This window comes from Hevea brasiliensis, chromosome 9 (genome assembly GCF_030052815.1).
Source record: "Hevea brasiliensis isolate MT/VB/25A 57/8 chromosome 9, ASM3005281v1, whole genome shotgun sequence".
NCBI classification, from domain to species: domain Eukaryota; kingdom Viridiplantae; phylum Streptophyta; class Magnoliopsida; order Malpighiales; family Euphorbiaceae; genus Hevea; species Hevea brasiliensis.
The window spans coordinates 96,037,144-96,063,360 of record NC_079501.1 but is presented as its reverse complement, the minus strand read 5'-3'; the positions used below and the strand labels follow the sequence as shown (position 1 = coordinate 96,063,360).

The 26,217-nt window shown below is 29.1% G+C and overlaps 1 protein-coding gene across 2 annotated transcripts; it reads right to left on the bottom strand.

Moving 5' to 3' along the window:
- Positions 1–14,939: 14,939 nt before the first annotated feature.
- LOC110647959 (uncharacterized) lies at positions 14,940–25,133 on the bottom strand. Of its 2 annotated transcripts, XM_021802015.2 has the most exons (5): positions 24,936–25,133; positions 23,518–23,972; positions 23,308–23,412; positions 16,111–16,151; positions 14,940–16,032 (listed from the first exon to the last, which is right to left on the bottom strand). In XM_021802015.2, the coding sequence occupies exons 2-5, from the start codon at positions 23,624–23,626 to the stop codon at positions 15,151–15,153; spliced, it is 1,137 nt and encodes a 378-aa protein (XP_021657707.2). In that variant the 5' UTR covers positions 23,627–23,972; positions 24,936–25,133; the 3' UTR covers positions 14,940–15,150. The 2 variants fall into 2 exon arrangements, with proteins under 2 accessions (XP_021657707.2, XP_058010022.1); XM_058154039.1 differs by lacking the exon at positions 16,111–16,151.
- Positions 25,134–26,217: the final 1,084 nt, after the last annotated feature.

The following is a 26,217-nucleotide window of genomic DNA, read 5'->3' as shown; positions in this document are numbered from 1 at the left end:
AGTCTTTTTTTTTTCTCTATAGACAAAATAATTTTTCATGTGTAAATAGAATAATTTTACACTTTGCATAAAGAGAGGAGAGAGAAATGTTGACTAAGTACCATGCGGGAGCTATTCACAATAGTTTCTAACTGAAAAATCAGTAATTGAAAGTTAGAGGGATTTTACTGTGCAAAATTTGAAAGTTTATGGGGTTTTATGTTACATTTTAAAGTTAAAGGACTGTAGTGTTACAACTATATAAGTTCAGGAAAAGTTGTTAAAATTTATCCTATTGCTTAGGATTAAACAACTTTGTCAACAGACACTCAGAAACGTGAAAAATTATGCTAACCTGAAAATTTCTATACCTCATCTCTTATCCATTCATTTGTCCTTATCCATTTTTAGACCTACTTTAGGGTAACTTTTTGGACCATATAAGAGCTTTTTTTTTTTTTTTTTTTTTAATTCTTGCCCTAAGAAGAAGAAGAAGAAGAAAAGAGGAAAAAAGAATAATAGAAGGAAAAAAAAATAAGAAGAAGAAGGGAGGATGCCATTTTTGCTGGAGAGCTGCTACCAAGTGACGTTTAGTTGCAGTTTTTCAGGGTTTCAAACTCTCATTCACCTAGATTTTTCTATTCTTAGTCTATTTTTACGTTTCCTTTTTTAGTTTTATTATTTCCTCTTGTAAATTTTACCATATAAAGTAGTTTTTCTAAGAATTTAGAGTAGGGTTATAATATTTTGAATTTATTTGTAGATTGGGATTGGGTTTTATTTAGATTTATATAAATATGAGTTTTGATTCTTTTCCTTGTGTGCTTTATGACTTACCTAATGTTAGATCCCATTTAGTCTACTTTTTAATCTTTGATTGAAGAATCGAAAGGTGAAAATCATTAATAAATAATCAAGGATTTGACTTGAAAACACCTAGATTTAGAAATAAACTAAGGATTTAAGAGGATTCATTGATTGATTACAAAACTTAATAGGTTTTAAGTGAATCAAATATCATACGAAAGTAGGTTAAGTTTTCTTAAAATACTCTTTGGTTTGCTTGAAAAAAATACCAAAGGTTTTCAGAATCAATCACTTTCAAACTCTTTTTTTCTCTTAAAATTGGATGAACCAAGATAAATCACAATAGATTTAATTCATAAATCTCAACTTTGAAATCATTTTTACTATCAATTAGTCTTTGTTCTTGCTTACCCATTATTAATTTAGTTAATTTTTACTTAGACTAATACTTTATTTACATTACTCATTGCCTATTTTCTTTATTTTCCATTTAAATTATTGCATTTAATTAATTTAGTTCTCCTATAAATTGTCACTAGTCTAAATAATGAAAAAAACCATAGTCTAGTATTTAAACACAATTTTTTGTGAGAATGATACTTTACTTATCACTTTATTACTTGATATGGCCCGTATACTTGCGGATTCCACATAAGATTCATATTATTACATGGTAAAATCATGTCAACATATATAAACTCTAATTCTAATTAGTAAGACATAATTGGAGTGTGTAAATTAATGCATAGAAAGTATATATGAAGACTTTTGAATTTGAGTGTTTTATTTACTAATTGTGGGATTTATTATTATAAAAAATTATTAAAAGAAGAGTACCTTTCAGAGCGTAATTTAATAATTGTTGCTCAATTCATAAGTTTCTTTTTTGTTATTTTTATGTGGCTTGAATTTTATTTATGTTTTCATAAACTCAAATTTTGATCTGATCCGAAAGTTTCGTATTACAACCCGATTGAAATAAAAAGTGAGGTCTATGGTTGTAGTAGAGGGCACGGGCCAATAAACTAGGACCCAAGGCCCACCACTAATCTCGTTGGGGGTGCAGAGGCAATGTCCCCGTGATATGGACCAGTATAAATATTGTAATATTTTGCTCTTTGTAACAGAATTGTGAAATATTCAGGAAATATACTGAAATTAGGGTTTGAAAGTTTTGAGTGATTACATTTTACTCTTTTTCATCATAGTGGAATTTTTTTCTATCGTCTTACCTGTGGATGTAGACCTTATGGTCGAACTACATAAATTTTGTGTTATTTTTTTCTCTTTTCTACATGTGTGATTGTGCGATTATATGTATCTTAAATTTCTATGCCTACTATAACACTTTTAAATAAAAAAAAAAAGTAAAATAGATTTTTCATATTATATTAGATAAGTTTTGGTTAAAATATTCTATACCTAATAGTTATAGAAGGTATATAGTGTTACTTAATCAATAGGAAGGTGTTAAATATCTTGTCAGAGCAAGTGGATAAGTTATAAATATTATTAGATTGGTGTATATTCTGAACAGAAGTATTGTTTGTCAGATCTATGAATGGTAGCTATTATTGTTATACCTTAGAGATTTCATTGAAAATTTTTTGGGAATAGTATTCATTTAGTGGTTATATCAATGCCTTGTCTGAGTAGTAGATATCTTCTCGAACCTCTTGATATATTTTTTATATTTGTTTTACAATATCTAAAAAATTAATTTTTTCTAAATTTGTAGTGGCCTCTCACAAAAATATTATTATTATTTATAAAAAGGGCAAGTGCTCCTCGTGTGCTTAATGATATATCATAAAGACTTTTTAAGCCAATGTCAAATCGAGAAAACTTCATAAAATGTCCCCTTCTTCTTTTAGTGTCACCTTCCCATGTGCTAGTGTTTGTTAAAAGTGATTATATATATTATGATAATGATAATCCAATAATATGAAAATCCACCCAATTCCAATTCCTAAATTAGTTTAATTCAAAAAATATGAAGGGAATCAAAGAAAATCACAAGTGGGATGTGATTTTGATTTCTGAGTGCTGTCTTCTTCGCTATTCAATTTGATGTAAAGTTTCCAAACATCTTCATGGAGCGTGAAACTCAATCTCTAGATGAAAACTTAATTCAAAATTAGTCATTGTAATTATGCTTGATTAGGTTTTTTTTTTATAATTATTTTTACTCTTTATCCCTTTCAATGTAGGCAAATAAATTTTATTCATTAATTATCAAATTTAACATTTGTAATGATACCATCCATAAATTTAATTTATGTAATAATTCTCTTATTTTAATTTGATGAATCATAAAGTTATTCTAAATTAATTAAAAACATTTTTTTTTTTAAAAAATCACACAATTGATTCAAAATTAATTGAATACCTAATAAAAGATCAATAATATGCAACACATCTTAGAAAACCTATTTATTTTTTACCCTCTAGTTTGAGCATTAAAAAAATATTTTCCCTAAATTATTTATGCAAAGTTAATAATGGGTAAAAAATCACTTGCTTAACAACTATTAAAAATTCATTAATGTGAATTTTAATAAAAATTTTGAGTGATTAATATGAATTACTAAAATTTTTAAGGACTCAACAAATAAAACAATAAAATTTAGGGTGCAAAAAGTTAAAGGCATAATGAGGTTGATTTTTTTTTTAATTTAATTTCTTAAAAGATTTTTTTAAAAAAATTATTTTATTATTATGCTCTGCCTTCTTTCTACAAACATTTTTTCTCCTCCATTTTTTTATCTTTTTTTTCTTCTTCCTTTGATCTCCTCTTTAGATGGTTACCGGTGAGTATTTTCACTGGTAGCAACCTCTCCGCTTTTTTTTCCTATTAGCTTTTTTTTTCTAATAACTCTTAAATGTGTATTCATTTGAAACAAATTTTGGACATATCTTTTTGGATAAATCATTATTAGATTTTGAATGAATAAAACCTCAAATCATCCTCATTGTAAATTTTAAGTCTTTGTGATATTTTCTCTTTTTTAATAGAGTTATTTTATTTTATTGTTTTGTTATTGAGATATTTTATTTTTCAGAAAATAGTACTCTATGAGGTGTATATGTTTCATTTAATAAGAAACTTAAATTTGGAGGTTATTTGATAGGACTTGGACAAAGATCATGGAGTAGAAGGGTGGAGCGCACAATTACCCATTAGCCAATCTATATACTCTGTTAATGCTATTAAATATTTCAAGTTCTTTATATTATATTTTTGTATGATTAATTAGTTTCATTTACGTAAAATATAATATATCAAATTTTTAGTACTTTACTTTATTTTTAACTAATCAAATATTTCTTCATTTCTATAAAAAAATATATATATAAGTATGAAGATGTATTTATTATATCAAAATTATTATTGGATTAGAATTTAAAAATCCTTTCCTGAATAGTGGGAGAGCATTTACCTTTGTGGAAGAGCGCGTAGAAGGGGAAAATGCAAGGCCATAATCAAAGGAGAGGCTGCCTATAAAAGAGAGAGAAGTGCATCTCTAGAATAGATTTTATGTTGTGTCTTTAACTAACTTTAAGTAGCTTAGCTTAGCTAAACCCACCTAATTAACTAACTCAAAACACCTTTTGGTAGCTTTTTTGTTCTTAAAAACTTAGAATAATGAAGCATTCTCATTCATTTAGTGGTGATGAGATGACCCTTTTAAAATCTTTAGGTTTTGTTATTATTTTAGATGGAGACTTCTAAATGGCTATAATTAAGTAGTGTAGCCCTTTTAATTCCATTTCCACTTCAAGAGGTAAAGAATAAAGTTAATGGAATAGAAGATTAGTGGAATGATTGGCCAATTAGAATCCTTTCATTTAATCACAAACCCTTTTTGTTTTTTAGAAGGCTGAGTCACATGAATTCTTGCCGACACTAATGGCTAGATTACTATTTGATTTTCATGGATTCTCTTTTTGGGATGACAATTTTACCTGCCTATTTTACAAGAACTTTGAATGTAAAAGGTGTAATATTTCTAGTTAAATATGTAATTAATTTGTTTATATATTGTCTAGTCTAATTTGGTTTAGTGACTAAAAGCAAATACCACCCTCTAATCTCTTACTTTAAAAAAAAAAAAAAAATTCTAGCTATACACTTATTGTTTCTACCAAAAAATATATAATGGATGGATACAATCCATCTTATTTAAAAGTGGATGAATATAAATTGCAAGAAAAATAACACATCATATATATATTTAAATCGGAGAAATTTTCTATGGTATCAAAAAATTTAAATTTTATATTAAGTAAATAATAATAATAATAATAATAATAATAATAATAATAATAATAATAATAATAATAATAATAAGTATGATATAGTTACCTTCTTTTAATTATGTAATTAGTTATATTATTTAATATTGATATTATAGTTATTAAATTTGGGTCAAAGTAGTCTGTTGGATCGGTAAATTAACTTTTAAATTGGTCTGGATTTGTAATTAGATAAAAAAAAAGTGACTCGATGTGACGCAATCAATTTGATGATTAAACTGGCAAGCTGGTGACCCATTTGACCTGACGAGTTCAATTAGTCAATATAATCAAAATTTTATTTATTTAATAATGTGTTTTTTATTTTATTATATTTATTTTTTATATACATAATATTATATAAATATTAAAAGATAATTATATATTTATAGAAATTTTTTATATATTATTTTACTTGAATATTTTTATATAAAATTTAAAAATACTATTAAAATTTATGTAAATAAAATTTAATAAATATTTATAAAAGTTTATTTTAAATAATTAAAATTTAATTAATTATATTTATTTATATTAATAGATGTTATATTTAATTAATTTATATATAATTAATTTTTTAATGATCCACTAATTAAATCACTGGCCATCAACACAGTTCTTCCATCGAATTAATTTTCGGGTCGGATTTAATAACACATTCAATTCGATATATAATAATAACAACATATTTTATCATATTTATAAATTATTATTTGATATTAAAAAATAAAAATATATGTAAGATTACATATATGACATATATAATTATATAATAAATACTATGTACGTGACACTAATAAATTTATATATGTCAAAATAGATTATTAAGTCTCATACACTAATTATAAAATTAATTTATTTTAATAATATTAACTAAATGTAGTTAAAAGGAAATAATAATAATAAATTATCAAAAATAATAAAAACATCAACATAACAATATAAAAAAAAATAATTTGCATGAATTAATAAGTAATTTTCTCCTTAGTGCCTGCTTTTATGTAAATACAGTGGGTTGGACCTTTTGGTACCCATCAATTAATTACACAATAATTACAATTAGGCAATGATTAAAAAAAGTAATAACTTATTGGATTGGCATATATACGTTTTCATGTAATCAAGGTAATTAAAATATCTGCATGGCAACCGCTATTTAATTTTCTTTTTCAATTACTTCTTTTTGTCTTTTTTAATGATGATCAATAATTATTTTCATACCTTATCACACCAGATTTTGGATTTTTTTTTTCCTTGGATTCCTTATTGTGATTTGGTGCGTACACATATATAATTAGTTATTATTTACATGAAGTTTGAATCATCAAATTGATTTATATATTTTACTATATCTTCTCTGTTCTGTGTGTTCTTAATTAATTTTAAAAAATATACATATATATATATATATATATATATATATATATATATATTTACCGATGAATCAAAACTCATGCTAATAGTGATAATTAATGATAAAACCATTGCTAATTCTTACAAATATGTGAACAATTGTAAATTTATGCATATGATTTAAAGATTTCTAAGAAAAATTATCACTTTGCATGAGAAATTTACAATTTAATATCCAGTTTTTGTTTTCTATTATATTTTAGTTCTTAAATTTTAAAAAATTAATTATTTAATTCTTAAATTTTACATTATATTACACTTTCGTCATTAAATTTTATACTATATCACACTTTAATTTATATAATTTTAATATATAAAACAATTTATCTTTCTATTAATGAATAAAATTATTGTAAATATTAAAATTATGGGGACTAAATATTTTATATATTAAAATTAAAAGAATTAAATAATTAATTTTTTAAAATCCAAAAGCTAAGGCATAATATAGTGTAAAATCTAGGAACTAAATTATAAATTCCTCAATATAATCCTAAATGGTAGTGCATAATTTTTTTAGTGAGATAATTTATATGCTTTTATTTAAAAAAAAAAGTACGTATATTTCTATTACTCTAGATAGCATCTTTTATTAAATATGAAATTTGTAAATTCATTTTAAGAAATTTAAGAAATAAATATGAGTTAGGAAACTGTCAAATAGCATTTAATGATTTAAAACAATCAATTTCAAGTGATTTATTAGAGCAAAAAGAGGATGGAATCCATTTTGTATATATAGAAGCAATAGTAAATGGAAATGGATGTGATTGTTAACTACATAAGTTATGAGTATTGTTTCTACTAATATGATGATAAAGCTAGTTGCAGATCACTTGTTGGCTAGAGGGGTCATGGCAATAATTTTTTTTAAATAAAAAAAAATAAGCATTTTGATATTTTTTTATCTCTAGAAAATATAATTTCATTTTTCAAATTATGTATATCTTGATTAATTTATACTAAGAAATTGAAATTTTATGTATATCTTGATTAATTTATACTAAGAAATTGAAATTTGGCCCTTGCAATTGAAGAAATCATAAAAAAAAAATTATTTTATTGTTTGTGCTAAAAAATCCAAATGAGAAATGTGATTAAGTCTATGAAAAAAAATATATATATGATAGGATACAATAAATTTTAAATAATATTAGTATTAAAAGAAATTTGAGATTCACTAACAAAAATTTTTACTGAGAAAAGTATAAATTTATTGTCATAAGTTTATAGTAATAATACATAAATTGCTGCATATTACTATTATAAAATTATAACTATAGATATTTTACAATAAAATTATACTTACTTAAAAAAAATTATTATTGACAATAACAATTATTGCTGCAAAAAATTTTCAATTATAACAACAATCGCTGTCATATCTTTTTTATATACCATTAGCATATGTTGTTACCGTATGTTTTATCTTTATAAACAGTAAAATTAATATTATTACAACAAAATTTTTACTACTAATTTTAAGATTTATTGCAGTGAATTATAAAATGAATATTTGATAAGCTTTAATGGAGGCATTAATATTAGAAATATTGAAATAATTTGTGGTCACCATATACACATAAATAGAGGCACATGGAATTTAATCTAAATCAATAACAGTATACAAATTAAAGTAGTTAATTCTTGATGGTCCCCAAGAAAAATTTCAAATAATTTTATTCTTATTCTTAAAAAGATTAAGAGTGTAATATACATTTTCTTAGGAAAAAATACTCTTAAAAGAATTTGGTATTTTTTTTAATCCAAGAAATTTAAGAAATTATATTTGGAAAATTTTGAAATAGTGATGGAGGCTCATTTTCTTTTGACATAAGAAAACATTGAGAATGATAAGATTATAAGAACTAAATTGAAGAAGAAAGGATGTCCACAGCTGGCTACCTCATCCAATTGCATGTGCTGAATCTTTTTAGGTCATTTGCATGTGCTTAGGGTTTTTCTTGCATTTATTTTAGTTGATAAGTTCCATGATGTTTATCTTCATTTTGTTATGGGCTTCACATTTCAATATCCATTCTTGAATGGAAAAGGATGAAGTGTCATTTTCTTTCTTTTTCTTTTGATTAATTTGGAATCTCTAATAGGTTTTAAACTCCAGATTTCACTATTGTAAAAGACAAATATGATATTGTTTTTTTGGATTTAATAAAAGCACTGTGCATCAAATAATAATTGATAAATTACATAATTTTCTTGCTTGAAAATTATAGTTTTGTAAGAATTTAATTCAATTTTTTTTTTGTTATTTTTCATGTTTCAAATGATAAAATTTAACTTTTTAATTTTAAAAAATCATTTTTTAAAAAATAAATTTCATTTATGATTATGTGAATATGATTTTGTTTTTATTTTGGTTTCAATAGAAGTACGATAGATCAGATAATAATTGATAAACTACACATTCTCCTGTTTAGAAACTATAATTTCGCAAGAATTCAATTTAATTGATTTTTTTTTGTCAATTCTTATATCGGAATGAAAGACTTCAATTTTTTTAACTTAAAAAAAATTATTTTAAAAAAATAGAATTTATCCATAATTTAGTAAGAATACTTTTAAATTTTTTCCTTACAAATGATTTATTCCAAAGGATTAAGTAAAAAATAGTTCTTTTTTTTTCAAAAGAAAAAAAATGTCTAATTCCAAGCTCATTGATAAATAAAATGTGTTTTATTAAGGCTTGATTACATTTAATTTGTTATTTGACTACCAAATCTTTTATTACTATGAAATAGTATTATGGGTTGCATAATTGGATTTGCTTCTTACATATACTTGCATAAACATTTAGGATTTTCTTTTTTAACTAAAAAATTAGGTGAGGAGGGACTTTCATAGTCCAAGGTAAAGGTATATTATCAACTTTTACGAGAGATTATAATAGAGTTTACAGATCACCTATCAAAAGAGACGATCGATAAAATTTCAAGCTCTTAACATTTACGAATTTTAATTTGTTAATTTAGTGAGATTTCAGAAAAGATTATTAATTTGGATGTACCAATTTCATAAGGTACTCTTAAAAAATTTATATTTAAGGTAATTTATAAATTTCACAAGGGACATTAATTATTAATGAGTATTTTTAAAATTATGAAATTTTATATTTAAATTTCAAATGAAGTTTGTGGGGAAAAAAAAGCATTAATTGGTGTGGGGGACTACCAAACGAATTATGATCTACCAAACGAAACACAAACGTTCGAGTCAAAATCATAAAAGCTCCAAAGCATTTGCTTCTCCAAAGACAATGTTCATAGGTAATGAAGAAGCACTAAACAGGAGAGCAACCCACGAATGTGAAGATCTGACCCACCAAACGAAAGGGGCAATTGGGTTGATTTAGTTAGGTTGCTGGTGATTATTAAACAGGGTTTTTATTGCTTTGTTGGCAAGCTGTTCGGCATGCAGGGGCCAGCATGTTAGCTTGGCCTTTTTCTATTTCTATGGTGTCCTACTTGCTATAAACCTAACTAGCCATGGACCCCTTCCCTTCACATAGAGCTCACATGCCTTAGTTTGCCAGTATAGCATAGTACATTTGTAGGCCAAGTCTAGTGAGGGTTTACAGGATGACATCATGGTCCCTTTATATGTAAGGTTTGTAACCGATATCCTTGATTTAACTCAACTCCATAAAAAAAGATTTACCATCAAACTCGAGATGAGTCTGCAATGTCGAGACATCTCACACCCTAAATAAAGAAAATATTTAGTCTCAAAGTTGAGCCAAAATATCATAACAGAATTGAATACATCTAATACTAAAGGTTTATCACTAAGCTACCATGCTTAATGGTTAATATAATTTTTTTCTAATTTGGATATTTCAAAATTTATTTTAAATTAGATCAAAATCAATTACTTTGAATCAGTCTTTTTTAGTCAAATTAAGTTTTATTTTTAAAAAAATAAAAAATTAAAAAAATTCAAAATTAACATAAAATTAAGATTGAATTGAAATTGAGAGAGGAAGATCCTAAGATTTAGTCCTAATTCTCCTAAAATTTTAAATTGAAATCAATAATTCAAACCTAAAACTAGCCCAAGAGCCACCCCTACCATGACATGCTCTTCATCTTTTGTGTTTTCATTAAGATGAAATTTCATTTTCACTGCCCTCTAAGAGTACCTTAATTTTGTTCTCTCTCCCTGCAACTCTTTCTCTCAAGGTTCTCTCTTTGCAGAACTATAATGTCCACAATAGATATTCTGGACGCATACATATACAATTAAGATGATCAACTATGTATGAGGTTGCCAAATATAGACCAAATGCTATCACTTTTTATTTGTTATCTTATATAGCATGAATTTTAAATATGTTTTTATGAACTCAAATTATGATTCAATTTAAAAGCTTCACATTCCGACCTGATTAAAATAAAAAGTGAAGTTTATAGCAGAAGGCACAGGCCCCCACGATATGAATTAGTATAATTATTATAATTTTTGTCCTTTGCGATAAATTTGTGAGATATTCGAGAAATATACTGGGATTAGAGTTTGAAAATTCTAAATAATTGTATCTTGTTATTATTATAATATAACTTTTTTCTTTCATTTTATTCATTGATGTAAATTTTATGGTCGAGTTATGTAAATCTTATGTTATTCATCTTCTCTTTTCTATACGGTATGATTGTTTGTGTGCTTTAAAATTGCTAGCTTGCTAATTTATATATATATATACATCAATTGCATAAATATATATATTTAAAAAAAAAACTAAAAAGATAAAAGGTTTTTTTTATTGTAATTCAGTGAATAATTACTAAATCCTATCTGGTCCAATTTAGATACTTTACTTAATAGTATGGGTTACCTAATGATAACCATTGATAAGATTATAGATAAAACATGATGTTGACACAGAACTAAGAAAAAGGTCTCTTCTCCTTCCTTTTTCTCTCCTTCTCAATTCTTAATATTAGGCTTAAGATTAGATTTTTTTTATTTTTAATAGTTAAGATTAGAAATTTTAGGTATGCTCACTTGTTGAAAATTAAGGTTGTCTCTTAAAAAAAAAAAAAATAAATTTTCATATTTATATGTGTTAGTTTTTTAAATTGAAATTTTAAAAATTAATTTTTCAATTTTTTCAAATTTATTAAAATTTAAAAAATAACTTTAATTTGTTTTTTACTTTTTTTTTTATAACAAAAGTCTTATTTTTTTATTTTTTTAATGGAAATTAGTATTTTTTATAACCAAATTATATTATAAATTTTCATTATTAAAATTAAATAATTATTTTGAAAAATATTTATTTAATATAATAAAAAATTAATAATATTATTATAAAAAAATGCAAAATACATTTTACACTTCTAAATATATTTTATATTGATATATTTTTTATTTATGAAAGATATAAATAATTCTTTAAATTAAAATTTTATTTTCTATTGTTGATAAGTAAACACATTTTTATATATTTTTTTTTAATAAAAAATGAAAATTAATTTTTAAAAAAAAATAAAAAGTAGAAAACTATTTTCTTGCAGCCTCAAAATCTTGCTCACTTGTTTCACATAATCTAATGGCTGCAAATGCAATAAAGAGCCCATGTTAACAAAATCCTATTACATCAATTTCTTTAAGAAAGAAAATGTTGCTATACTCCTAGTGATTATGCTTAAATGTAGTTTCTTTTTTTTTTTTTTTTTGTCTTTCCCTTTCTTTTTATTAAATTTTATATTCTATTTATACAGAGGAAGATGGCAAATTGAAAGAAAATGACAATGTTTGGAACATGGCTAGTGGTAGGGAACAAATTGTCATGAACCAATTGGGCCCAATTGGTTGTGTTTTTGCAAGGATGAGCAAAACATTGTGCATAGCATGAGGATTCAAGTTGTGTCATGTTGTGCCTACAATATGCAATTTTCTGGGTTTAGTGTAAACATGGCACATGACCCTGAGAAAAAATTAAAAAAAAAAAAAAGAAGGGGATGGTCCCCTACTACATACAAAATTCCTGTAATTTTGGGTAATCAAATTTCTGAAATTTGAATGGCTATGGAGATTAGATTATGAACCTTAAGCTTAGTCTAATTTGATTTAGTGGCTTTTAAAGTATCATGCTTATTTGACAGAAATGTTTTTTAAAAGAGGCAGAATTTTCAGAGATTTTAAAATTTTTAAAACTTTATTTTTCAATTTACCAAATTATTTGGTTGGAAAGATTTTGTTACATTACCTTTCATTAACTTACCTTACTTTACTTTATAAAATATTGTCTCACTCCATCCAAATAAACCTTAAAGATATATTATTCATCGTAGCAGATGTTAGATTCGAGTCCCTATTCCTCTAATCTCCCATAAAAAAAATAAAAAAAAAAGTTATGAAGCTTCCTCTTGAGAGAGAAATACAAGTTGGATATGAATTAGTTAGGCTTCATTTTCAAGTAATTGGTTTAAACTTGCTTCACATGCATAACCTTTTTGTTGTATGTAGGCAAGGATTTCATAAGGGCCAATTTTGATATTCAACTATCAATGGATGGTCCCAAATGTGTTTGAAAGTGACTTATTACTCTTTTTTTTTTCTTTGTTTCTGGGATTTTTTTTTTTAATTTATAACAGAATTTATTAATAGTTTATTTAAAAGGAGAATATTAGTGATTAAATTATTAATTTTTATATTATGATATAAGAAGATACTCCTATAATATATTTTTCATTACTAAGGTGGTTTTGGACTTGAAAATTTAAGTGGCATGTAGTTAGTTCCACAATATTTACCATTCCTCCTAGGTAGGGGTGGCCAAGGGTTGGTTTCCAGACTGAATTGGATGTTCAGGTCAAGAAAATAGAATGAAACTTTTCAAATTTTTTTCGATTTTGGTTTGGTTTTGATTAAATTCAATGGTTGAAATTTTTTTAAAAGAAAAAATTCACTTTAATTTGGAATCAAGCCAGTAAGCTCTAATCCGATTAAATATCAATTTTAATCAATCTATTATTTATCGATTCCAATTCTAAATCCAGTTTGAACTAGTTGAATTTCAATTTCAATCCATTATTAAGCTCGGATGAAGTTAATCTTCTAGTTATAAGTTATAGGAATGATTTCAATACAATTTAACTAAACCCTTTTTTATTTCAATTTTTAGTTTTTATATTTTGAACACTAACTGATCCCAGAATGCAAAATTGAGGCCCAATGTATTTTGCTTTGTGAAATAACGTAGCAACATACACAATTCCAGTTTCTCTAGGCCATGATGCTAAGATGGAAGAAAATGAATTGGTCTAACTCAACTCCAAAAGTTAACTCGAGACAGAGTTTTCAAGACTATATAAGAGGCATATTACTCCTATTTCAAATTAATGTGAGATATTAACATATTCCTCAGGCACAGGGCTAAACATTTATGGAAAGCTCTGATACTATTTTATAAAAACAAAAATCAGACCTAATTCACCTTTAAAAGTTAGCTCAAACGAGAGAAGTATCCAAAATTATATGAAAAGCACGTTACCCTATTCCAAACCAACATAGAATATTAACATGATATACATCTAATATGAAGCTTCCACAGTCCATACCCTCAGAATGGCAGTACATCGACAAAAAACATTAATCTCAAAGGGCACAACATCATATTTTCTTGGATGTTAGGATTTTTAGTACTCTTCCCTGCATTGGGTACTCCTCTGCTCGAATAGTTGAACCAGTGCCCCAGTCCAGAATGAAGGTTCCCAATACGTGATCTGCAAGGAACCCAGCAGGCAAGACCTGGCAAAATCATTTTAGCATATATTTTTTACAACAATTAGGACCACCGATTAAGTTGCTTCACGCCTGACGTGCGTGAATGAATCGAATGGTAGAGTAGATCAGCGTCGTTGCAAAGATCCAATAAAGGTAAATGTATCAGCTCTGGATTCATATTGAGGAGTAGTAGTTCCATATTAATCGGTTTCATTCCGATCGAATCGATCAGTGGAGATGGTTAGCTTGAGTGCTAATGGTATTTTTCTTTCATAAGCATACCTAGACTGATTAAAATCTTCCTTGAATTTTAAGCAGCTCAATTCCCATCTTAATATTAGACATGGCCACTGATTCTGCTCGAGCTGAAATCAGCAGTTCTGGTTTGGTGATTCAGGGGGATCCAATTCCAATTTGATTTGATTTTGATCAAATTTGATCTTTTTCTTATTTTCTTTAAAAATAATAATTTTGATTCAAAATTGGACCAGTTCCAGTCTGGTTCCAATCTATACAAACCCGATTCCAATCAAATCATCCTTGATCGAGTTTGATCTGGTTCTAGACCAGGATTAAAATGGTCTGGTTTCAGATCCGAACGAGACCGTGCCCATGTCTAGGCAATATAACTCAGCGCTAACCAGCAATCTAAAAGGTGGCTAACTATTTTGGTAGCAACATACATAGAAGCAATAGAATTAAAGAAAAGAAAAGGTCAATCTTTCAGCAAATATGAAGTAATTCTACATGATGCAATTGCCTAAATTCCAACCGCAATTTCAATTAAAAAGTTGGCATAAAATTACTATACAGAATGACCTAGTTGTTCATTCTCATTGCCAATTGCCAGGCATCTACCCAGCTAACATGAGACAGAATCAATTAGCAAACTAAAAAGAGAAGGTAATACTAATATAACCTCTTCATACTTGGATTTGTTGTTGTTGTCTTTGAACACCCAACTGTTCCAAAATCAACAGATTTTCCATTCAGTGGCTGTGAAGAATACGAATCACTCTTCCTCAGCTTTCCTGGAAATTCCTTGCTAGAGTTCCCCTTCAAAGAAAGATTCTTTCTCATTCGGCTCCTGTTGAGTAGCAACATGGTATTCCGATGGGGTTCATGTAGTGCACCTTCAACAAAATCTCCCATTGGCACACAGCCCCAGGGCCTAGATGGTCCATACTCAGAAGATGGTTTAGAACTTGGGAAACCATTCCTCAACTTGGGGAAAACTTGGAGGTCTGTGGAATTTTTCTCCTCCAATCTGACACAGAGAGGGCAAGGAGGGTCGTTTTTATGTGCTTTGGGTGTTGTCTGCTCCAAACATTCTGCATGAAAAACATGACAACATGAAAGGACCCCAGCCACAGGCATGTCTCCACTCCTCACAATCCGCCGTGAACTCCAAGGGGATCTTTGTGAAAGAAATCTTTCACACAATCCACATTTAAAACCATCAGATGAAATACATAATCGACCTAAAATTTCAGATTCAAATGGTTCAGAAACGTCTGAAGAATCTATGCTACTGCTAGCACTGCTCCAACGGTGGGCATCTCTTTGCACAGTAGCAGCGTCAAACTCAGACAGCCCAGTATCTAGGGTTTCAGAAGCTTCTTTTGGAGCTTGGGTGGGAAAGAACAAAGGGTGGATGGGTTTTGACAAAAAGGAACGACGACCTGAAAAGTTGTAATGAGAGGATAGGCATGACTTGAATGTGGGCTCGGACTCATAGCTATCTGAAAAGGATGAAGTGGATCCCCAAGTCTCTGGTTTTCCAGAAGTTCCCTGTAGAGGATTAATCCTATTCAGGAAGTTGAATCATAGCAAGATAATAGATATGCCAACAGCAGACAGAATACATACTGCTATAATAGGAGTGGAAGGTAATTGCAGCAAAACTTGACCTAGCCAGCACAGAAGGAAAAAAGAACATTTATTAAAATTCAGAAAGGGGGAAAATCAACATTAGCAACAAATATAAAAGATTACAATTGTGAGATCTCTTTTCTGTTGTAGAAGAACGGTTGATGTTTGAGCAAGTTATGGTGTGTCCCAAATTATGTATGTCTTGTATAATTAAAAATCCTAATTACAATTGCCTAAATATTATCATCACACCACCAACCTAGAAGGATAATTAGTTTTTATTAAAAGAAATCCTCATCATGTTGTTTCCAGATTTGTTGGCAGAACATGAACCTCTTCTGTACATACTTGAGCTTTCTTACCCCCACCCCCCAACTCTTCCCCCTAAAGGAGAAAACAAGAAACAAACATTACTTTTTCCATCCCAAGTGCTTTCGATTTTCACTTTTAAACAAATAGAGATTAAATATGTTATGAAGTCTACTGGCAGAATTCAAGATAAGTAAACCATGTGTGAGTGGATGGCCACAACACTTTAGCAGACCTTTAAGTCTAGAGGAATCTGGTACTAGCTTGGAGAAAATGAGGAATCGTCACTCAGTAAACCAAGACACTGATCTTAGAGCAGCGGTCTCATCCCTACACAAAATCCTTTGCTAATAGCAGAAATTGATTCTAATCATCATTTTGAGGGAGATAGTTTCTCTCTCCAAGGAGATTAACACCAAATGTAAAGTTCTGAGGGCTCTAATCTTCTATATCACTTTCATTTTTGTGTATTTTTATTTTTGTATGTGTGCTATTTCTTTTTCATGTATGCGTGAGTAAATGACGAAACATATACAAGAGAGTATCCCTTGATGCATGATGTTTGTGGATGATATAGTTCTGATAGATGAGACGTGAAAACGAGTCAATAGAAAGCTAGAGTTTTGGAAAAATACACTAGAGTCAAAGAGCTTTAAGTTAAGTAGAACGAAGACAGAATGCATGCATTGCAAGTTCAGTGAAGGCCAAACTGGTGATAGGGAAGGAGTTAGTTTGGATGGAGTGGTATTGTCCTAAAGTAATCACTTTAAATATCTTGGCTCAATCCTTCAAGTAGATGGGGATATGAGGAGGATGTTAGTCATAGGATTAAAGCCGGATGGTTGATGTAGAAACGTGCCACGAGAGTTTTATATGATCGTAATATTCCTAATAAGTTGAAAGAAAAATTTTACAATACAGCCATACGACTGGCCATGTTATATAGTAGTGAGTATTGGGTAATGAAGGAGCCGTATGTGTCTAAGATGAGAGTTGAGGATATGAGAATATTAAGGTGGATAAGTGGCCATACAGACTAGATAAAATCCGTAATAAGAGTACTAGAGAAAAGGCAAGAGTGGTGTCAATTGAGAATAAAGTTGAGAGAAGTGAGATTGAAGTAGTTTGGTCATGTGAAGCATACACATACGGATGCTCCAGTTAAACAAGTAGAGCATATTGGGTTAGAGAATAGAAAGAAAAGAAGGAATAGACTTAAACTGACTTGGAAGAGAGTAGTACAACATGACTTAGAAGCATTATACATTTTCGAGGATTTAACCCAAAATCATTTAGAGTGGAGAAAGATAATTCATATAGCCAACCCCAATAAATTTTTGGGATAAAGGCTTAGTTGAGTTAAGTTGAGTTGAATATGTGTGAGTAACTATGTAGGAATGGGTGTGTGCCTTCTTCAATAGGCACACACCCATTCCCCTTGGATGTTTGCTCTTTCCAATGGGCATAAAACTCTATCTAATAGCCTTTTGCAATTTTTTTTCCTTTTGTTTCCCATGAAACAGTAGTCTCACAACCTCCTAAAGGGTTGTGAACTTCAATTAATGGGTGTACTCGGGACGTATATCTCATTCCCAAGGCACATGTCCCTTCCGGTGTGGTCTAAAGAGTACGTCCCTTTTCAATTTCCACATTCATTTTTATGTAATTTATTTTGTTTTATGCCTTAAAATTGTTTATTATGTATTTATTTACTGCCTTTTAGTTTACATGCTTTTTTCTTTTGTGAAATCGAGTGAATATTTTGCCTAACAAGCTCAAGGATGGGCACATGCCCCTCAAACCAATAGAAGCAGTTTGTTTCACTTATTTTTGCTCCATTTTGGTTTCTGCTTAATTCAACACCTTATATATGCCTCTCTATATTTTAATTATTGTTGTAAAGTTGTTTAATTGTAATACTATTGCATTGAATGTGCTGTTTTCTGCTTGCTTTGAACCATGTGTGATTGAATTGATAAAAGGGACTAACCTAATAAAATGAACTTAAAAATAGAACAATAACCAAGTGGTCATCTGCTGGGTGAATTGAGGTGGCTAAAACTTTCCCTGTCCATACCCAACTTCCAAAACCATCTTTGTATAAGTGAGGCGGTTATATCCTGTGTTGGCATCATCATACCCCTGCTCTAAGATCAATGTCACAGTTTATCAAGCTAAGAATTCTCATTTTCTATGGGATAGCCTTAGCAGTTATTACATATTCCTCTAAACCTAAAGGTCTACAAAGATGCTGTGCTCATCTGCTTACACCATAAGCAAAATAAGTCATACTCAATAGCCTTTCGAAGTGTGTTTCACCATCATATTGCATCTCTAAAGTGCATATTTTGGAGCTCTTTATAGACAACATGTGCAATTGAGCTTTAAACATTTTATGTCAAAACATACCAAAGTTAAAAGAAAAGAAATCAGTATAGGTTCATGTTTTATGTTGTTTCTATTTGGGAGGATTGACGGGTAGAAGGAAATGCATTTTGACTTTACATATGTCAAGATACATTTTTTCCCTTTAAAGTATCTTTCCTACATTATTGACTACATTCATTTCCTTCCTTTTTTAACTTCCTCCCTAACAAACATATGCGTAAGTTATACTAGCTGTAACTATTTATGTCATGTGTGCATTGAGTTTGTGCACAATGTCCATAGCATGAAGTTCATAAAGGAGATGGTCATAGTGCAAATATCCTCTTCAAATCACGTCTCACCATCATAATTTGGTTTGTAAAATTTTCTTTACTTTTTTTTTCTTTCCTTTTCACACCATTTTAAAATTATATTGAATGACAACACTCATAAGAACCCATAAACAATGCAATAGTATAAATGCTCAAGAACATGTACGGTGCATCTTCTATATTTCTATATCCATTTTATGCCAAAAAAAAAAAGTTCATCAACTCACAGAAAGTGTGCATAGGTGAGTGTATTTACTTGTTTAGACAATTGAGACCTATAATAATAATAATAAAAAAAAAAATCCTCCTACCAAAATGTGAATCACACTCCCTTCAAAGTTGCCTCAACTTCACAATTTAGTTTCAAGAGGAAATTCCTTACACCTTTATCTCAAAATATTTGAGCCAGAACAAATTGTAGAAATGTAAATGTATGAGTATAGAATGATCAAGTTGAACATAGGCTAACTTTACTCATTTTTCCACCAGTATAATTCTTAAAGAGAATGACTAGAACAAGGTTTGTGCATGAGTGTTCCTCATTCATCAAGGCAATTCAAAACCATATGAATACTTAAAAAGCCTTAGATTGGATAGACAGGATATAACATCTTCCACTCCAAACTTTGGCCAAATTATGTAGTATCTTCCTCTCAAATTGTGCCTAGAGTCCTTGACATCAGTTTTGATTTTAAAGCAACATTTTCAAAACATTTTTAAAAAAGAGATGTTGTATAAAACTGCTTTAGAATTGTCAAACCTAACAAATTGCAGAAATATAAGCACACATGCAATACACTAGATTCATTTTTACTGTTTCACTATTGCAATCAAATATGTGCAAAAATCCACAACAATGCATAGATAACTGAACCATTGACGAAGTCCAAAAATCAAGACCTTTAAATGCCTCAAAAACCTTAAACAAATGCAAATGCTTTCTTTCTCCCAAACTTTGCCTCAGCATGAAAATTTAATTTCTAATTCTAAAACAAAATTCTTCACGTGTCAAGACCTTTAAATGACTCAAAAACCTTAAACAAATGTAAATGTTTTCTTTCTCCCAAACTTTGTCTCAGCATGAAAACTTTAATTTCTAAAACAAAATTCTTCACATATGTCTAATAACTATAGTGCTTAGAAGAATAATGGTATATAATACAATATCACATAACGGCTCTTTGGCCGCTATGCAAAATGATTTGGTGTCATGGGAGAGTAATTGGGACATAAGGGAAAAAGAAGACTACTTTGTTGCATGCTCTTACACATTGTTCAAATAGTAACATGACACAGGGAGCCTTTTTTTGGTTAGTGGAATGGAATGGGAGGCTAAAAAGAAGGGAGCAACCAAAAAGCCTATATTATGATAAAATAATCAATTTTGTACTTCAATAGTTCAATATGCAAAGGCAAACCAATGGGAACTGCTTAACATTGAGCCTTCCCACCATAAAAATTAATAGATCCCAAGGTACAATGAAAAAATAAAACTTTAGCCCTTCCCCCATGAGGTTTAGCATTATTAACACTTTAACCTCTGTTTGAAAGGAGGTAGAGTAAAGTTTTTCATAGATTTCAAACCTTCATAATTTTTTAGCGTTTGGGAGAAAGGTAAGGCTTTTTAAAGTATTTGGAGGTTCTAAAGAAAAAATTTTGTTAACCCACCAATTTTGTTAACCTCTAAAAACCCTACTTTAAAAAACTTTCTACTCTCCCTAACACAAGTTCAAGATATTTAAACCTTGAAAAACCTTTGATTACTTTAAAAAACCTCTTCCCAAACAAAGGGTTAGCCTCCATCATTTTAAACCTATGCATTTTAGTCCTTGAAGATTCCGTTAGATAACTAGGTAAGAAAGATGAAAAGAAATAAATAACCCTTTCTAAACTAATCCTAATTCAAATAAAACCCCGTAACTCATTTTCATAACTTATCTCACAAACTCTCCCTTGGCTTGCCCCTCCCTTTGGCCCCCAACTTCATCTCATTGTCCTATTTCTTGAAAACCAAAAACAAGTGGAGATCAACTTTATGCCATTGTCCTATTCTTCTCCTGATTTCCAGAGTACCTAACATCAGGTTATGCTAAGATAATTAATCAATGCTACAAATAAGAAAATCAGAATGAAGTAGTACCAGAATTGCTTCTACACAACCAAATCCTAAGATGAAGTGCAATCATTCAAGCATCACCAAAATAAAATCACAAAATTAAGAGCAACCTCTGTTGCACCTAAAAACCAATTAAAATATTTCAACTCAACTCAACTAAGCCTTTATCTCAAAAATTTGAGGTCGGCTATATGGATTCGCTTTCTCCACTCTAAACGATTTTGGGTTAAATCCTCAGAAATGTGTAATGCTTCTAGGTCATGTTGTACTACTCTCCTCCAAGTCAATTTAGGTCTATCCCCTTTTTTCTTTCTATCTCTAACCTAATGTACTCTACTTGTCTGACTGGAGCCTCCGTATGTCTACGCTTCACATGACCAAACCACCTCAATCTCTCTTCTCTCAACTTATCTTCAATTGGCACCACTCCTACCTTTTCTCTAATACTCTCATTACAGACTTTATCTAATCTAGTATGGCCACTCGTCACCTTAACATTCTCATCTCTGCAACTTTTATCTTAGATGCATACGACTCTTTCAGTGCCCAACACTCACTACCATATAACATAGCAAATTTTCCTTTCAACTTATTGGGGATCTTACGATCACATAAAACTCCCGTGACATGTCTCCACTTAAACCATTCGGCTTTAATCCTATGACTAACATCCTCGTCACATCCCCCATCTACTTGGAGGACTGAGCCTAGATATTTAAAGTGATTACTTTTAAACAGTACCACTCCATTCAAACTACCTCCTTCCCTATCACCAGTTTAGCCTTCACTGAACTTACAATGCATGTATTCTGTCTTCGTTCTACTTAACTTAAAACCCTTTGACTCTAGAGTACTTCTCCAAAGTTCTAGCTTTCTATTGACTCCTTCTCGTGTCTCATCTATCAGAACAATATCATCCGCAAACATCATGCACTAAGGAATACTCTCTTGTATATGTTTCATCAATTCATCTAAAACTAATGTAAAAAGGTAAGGGCTTATGGCTGATGCTTGGTGTAATCCAATTGAGATCAGAAAATCTCTTGTATCCCCTCCCACTGTGTGCACAATAGTAGTTGTTCCTTCATACATATCTTTCAATACTTGTATGTACCTAATAAATACCCTCTTTTGTTCTAACACATTCTATAAGACATCCCTTAGAACACTATTATAAGGCTTCTCCAAATCAATAAAGACCATGTGTAGATCTTTCTTCACATCTCTATATTTTTCCATCAAGTTTCTAATGAGAAAGATCGCTTCCATAGTTGAACGACCGGGCATGAAACCAAATTGATTGAGAGAGATAGAAGTATCACATAGTCGATGCTCCACAACTCTTTCCCACAACTTCATAGTATGGCTCATGAGTTTAATTCCCCTATAGTTTGAGCAACTCTGTATGTCTCCCTTATTTTTAAAAATAGGTACTAAAATACTCTTCCTCTATTCATCAGGCATTTTCTTTGAGTTTAAAATCTTATTAAATAATTTAGTTAACCATGCCACTCCCATATCTCCCAAACACTTCCACACTTCAATTGGTATTTCATCGGGTCCACAGGCTTTACCCACTTTCATTCTCTTAAGTGATTCCTTTACTTCTAAATATCTAATCCTTCTAATATAATTCACATTCTTTTCTATTGTTCTATAATCTATATTCACGCTATTATCATTTTGATTATTATTAAAGAGATCATTAAATAATTTTCTTGAAATAATTTTTGTTGAAGGTTCTTCTATTTTGGATACCAACATTTTCCAGATGTCATGTGGGAAATTCACATCAATGCACTAATCAAGCAAAAGATGCTGACCTACGTGGCAACCATGACACTGAAGATGAGATACATAAATTCAGGAAAAGATGAGTGTAAACATCAAAATCCAGAAAAAAATATCTTCAAAAAGTTTCAAGTCTTAAATATTATATTGGGCATCCTTCTAAGTTATAAAAAAAAAATAAAAAATACAGTTCAAACAACCAGTAATTTGCAATGAAAACAATATTCAACAGATTAAAATAATATCAGGAATGGAGGAAAAACAATAACATTTTTTTACCTCTCTTTGTTGCAGTTTCATAATCATCAGCATTAATTTCCTGTATGACTGGAGGCGTCCACTGAGGACCTGGAGAAAGATCAGGAGGACTACTCAAAAGCAGGCCTGCACCACCAGATGCAGAACAGTGATTATTATAAAGATGGTTGTCATTCATCCATCTACTTTCTTTACTGTTTGATAATGTTGAGACCGTATAAAGTAGGTTACCATCACGTGAATCATACGGAAGCTCTTCAGATGGGAAACTAAAATCCCATCTTGATGGGGGTGGTGAGAAGCTTGTATTAGTTTGCCAGTAAGGCTCATGCTGACCCATGGACCAGTCCCCATTGGTCGTATTTGACCCATGTGGCCTTGCAGCCACACAACACAGTGAACCCGTTTTAGCTATTTTCTATAAACCTTACCAAAATCAATTCAGTTGGCTTTCAACCTTTGTAAAGCTACAATAGGTGACAGCACATCTCAAGAAATCATAGATATTATCTGCGTTGTATTGGCTGATAAAAAATAACTAATGCAACACATGCAAGTCCCCTGGAATTAAGCCCAATCTTCAAAACAGGAGACTGCAGAAAAATCTCCAATTTTTCAATAACACATAAAGCAAGTATCCCTTATGCAAGCCGGATAATCATCAATTCATCAAATGTCAATCAACCCTGAAAAAATAATAAACTCTGCATGTGAATTTAATATCTTCACAAAATATACTTGATTCTAAAACTCACAGGCATTATCGGAGAGGGAAAAAAAGAACTAAACAAATCACATAATCAAATGCTAACCCAACAACATATCCAGTGGCAGATACAGAAAAATTTATCAATGGGGGCAATATATACACATATATAAATAAACACAAATTCACTTGTTTTATTTATATATTTCTAATCTTAGGCTTTTTTATTACAGTGTTGTGTTTTGTGTTTTTGTATGTAAAAAGGTGCCTAGAGAAAAAATATGAGGAGGATGTTTCTTTTATCTATTGGAATGCTCAACATAAGTTAAAAATTTATTGAAATCACAAGTAAAACCCACATTAATCATAGTAATAGACTTTAATGCTTGAATTTCAGCGGACAACTCTTAAGTGACATAATAGACAAATCTCAAATAGGTGTAATTTTCCAATCCAGAGAGGGCAAGAGAAGGAACCAGGGAGCAAGACTAAATTACACCTATACTGTAAAAACAATTTTAAAGGGGGCAGTGGTGGCAGTTTCCCACATTGTCCCTATAGTAAATCCACCGCTGAACACACTGCATTATGCCATCATATTAAGATAAAAGAAAATTACAATGCTTTAATCCATTCATTAAAAAAAAAAAAGCATCCTAAGAGCACATGCAATCAAATAGGAATAAGAACCAGAATACCAAGAAATTGAGAAAAAACGCATAAACCAAACATTCGAAGCACCAGAAAACCAGTAAAATCAAAAGGCAAAATCACAAGAGCTCACTTTCTCTACCTATCTCTACAATCTAAATTCCATGGTCAAAATTTTCAAATTTAGCAACTGTGCATTGCACATAACTCTCAAAAATAAGTACCAAATCAACAAGTTAAAACATAAATTTGAACCACATTATTAAGAATAAAAAACAACAGAAGAACTTACAAGCTTATCTGTAAACTGAGAAATTGAAGCAGATATTAAGATTAGCTGAGAACTGGTTGCGCCTTGCGATTGCGACTAATGAGTGAAAGATGCAGCAATCAATTGAAAGTTGAAACCCTAATTAACGGTGAAGGGAGATTATTTTCTAATCAATTGAATGCCCTCTTGACGCTCCGTCCTTGCTCGGTGTCTATATATATATATATATATATATATATATATATATATATATTATTTATTTCATTTATACCTAAATATATTCACATTTTAATAAGATTATCAAAATTAAAAAATAAAAAATAATTTTTTCTTTTAAAAAATAAAAGTTATTTTTCTTAAAAGTAATTTAGTTTTCTCTCTGATCAGAAAAATATTTTCTATTGACTAATTTTTTTTAATATCCAAACATTACAAAATGTGAAAAATATTTATCAAAATTTTTTTTCATAGAATAAACGAAGCCTTACATTTAAAATTTAATCAAAATTATTAAAATTAAAACAATAAAATATAATTTTAATAAGCCAAAAAATTTATTTTTTTATCATTAGGCCATAATTTAATATATATGTAGCAAAATATTTAATTTAGTCTTGAAGAAGTTTAATGTAGTCAATTTTTAACCTTTTAACTAAATTAACTCAGAAAATTTAATTTAAACCCAATTTTACCCAAAATTAAATTTATGAGCTAAATTCTTTATCTTTTGATTTTAATAAAAATTAAGAAGTTCAATTTGATGATTTGATTTTAATTAATTTTAATTATTTAAAAATATTATTATTTTTTTCCAATAAGAATAAAAAGATTTGAATAAACTCCATGGAATCAGTTGGTGGTTGTTAATGATAGAGCCCAGCTCATTTTTTGTCAAATTCTGTGTTGTCTGTTTATTTTGGAATTTTCCATTTTAATTATTAATAATGCTATTGATAACCATATAATTAAATAAGACAAAAAGAATATTATCATTACCAAATAAACTAATCATGAAGATATGTGTTAATGTTATGTTTGATACTAAAATTTGAAATAAAGAATTTGAATTTAATTTTTTATAAATTATTAATATAGTGTGAATTTCAAATAGGTTAAATAAAAAAAATTAATTTTTTTATGTTGATTATTAATTTTAACTTAAATCTTTGAATTTTATCAACTTAAATATAAACTTTTTCATATTTCTTTTAATTTTAGTAATAAATCTTATTAAAAATAATTAAACTCATTGATAGACAAATTATTTAATCTTTTTATTTATATATTGTCAGCCTTAGTTAAT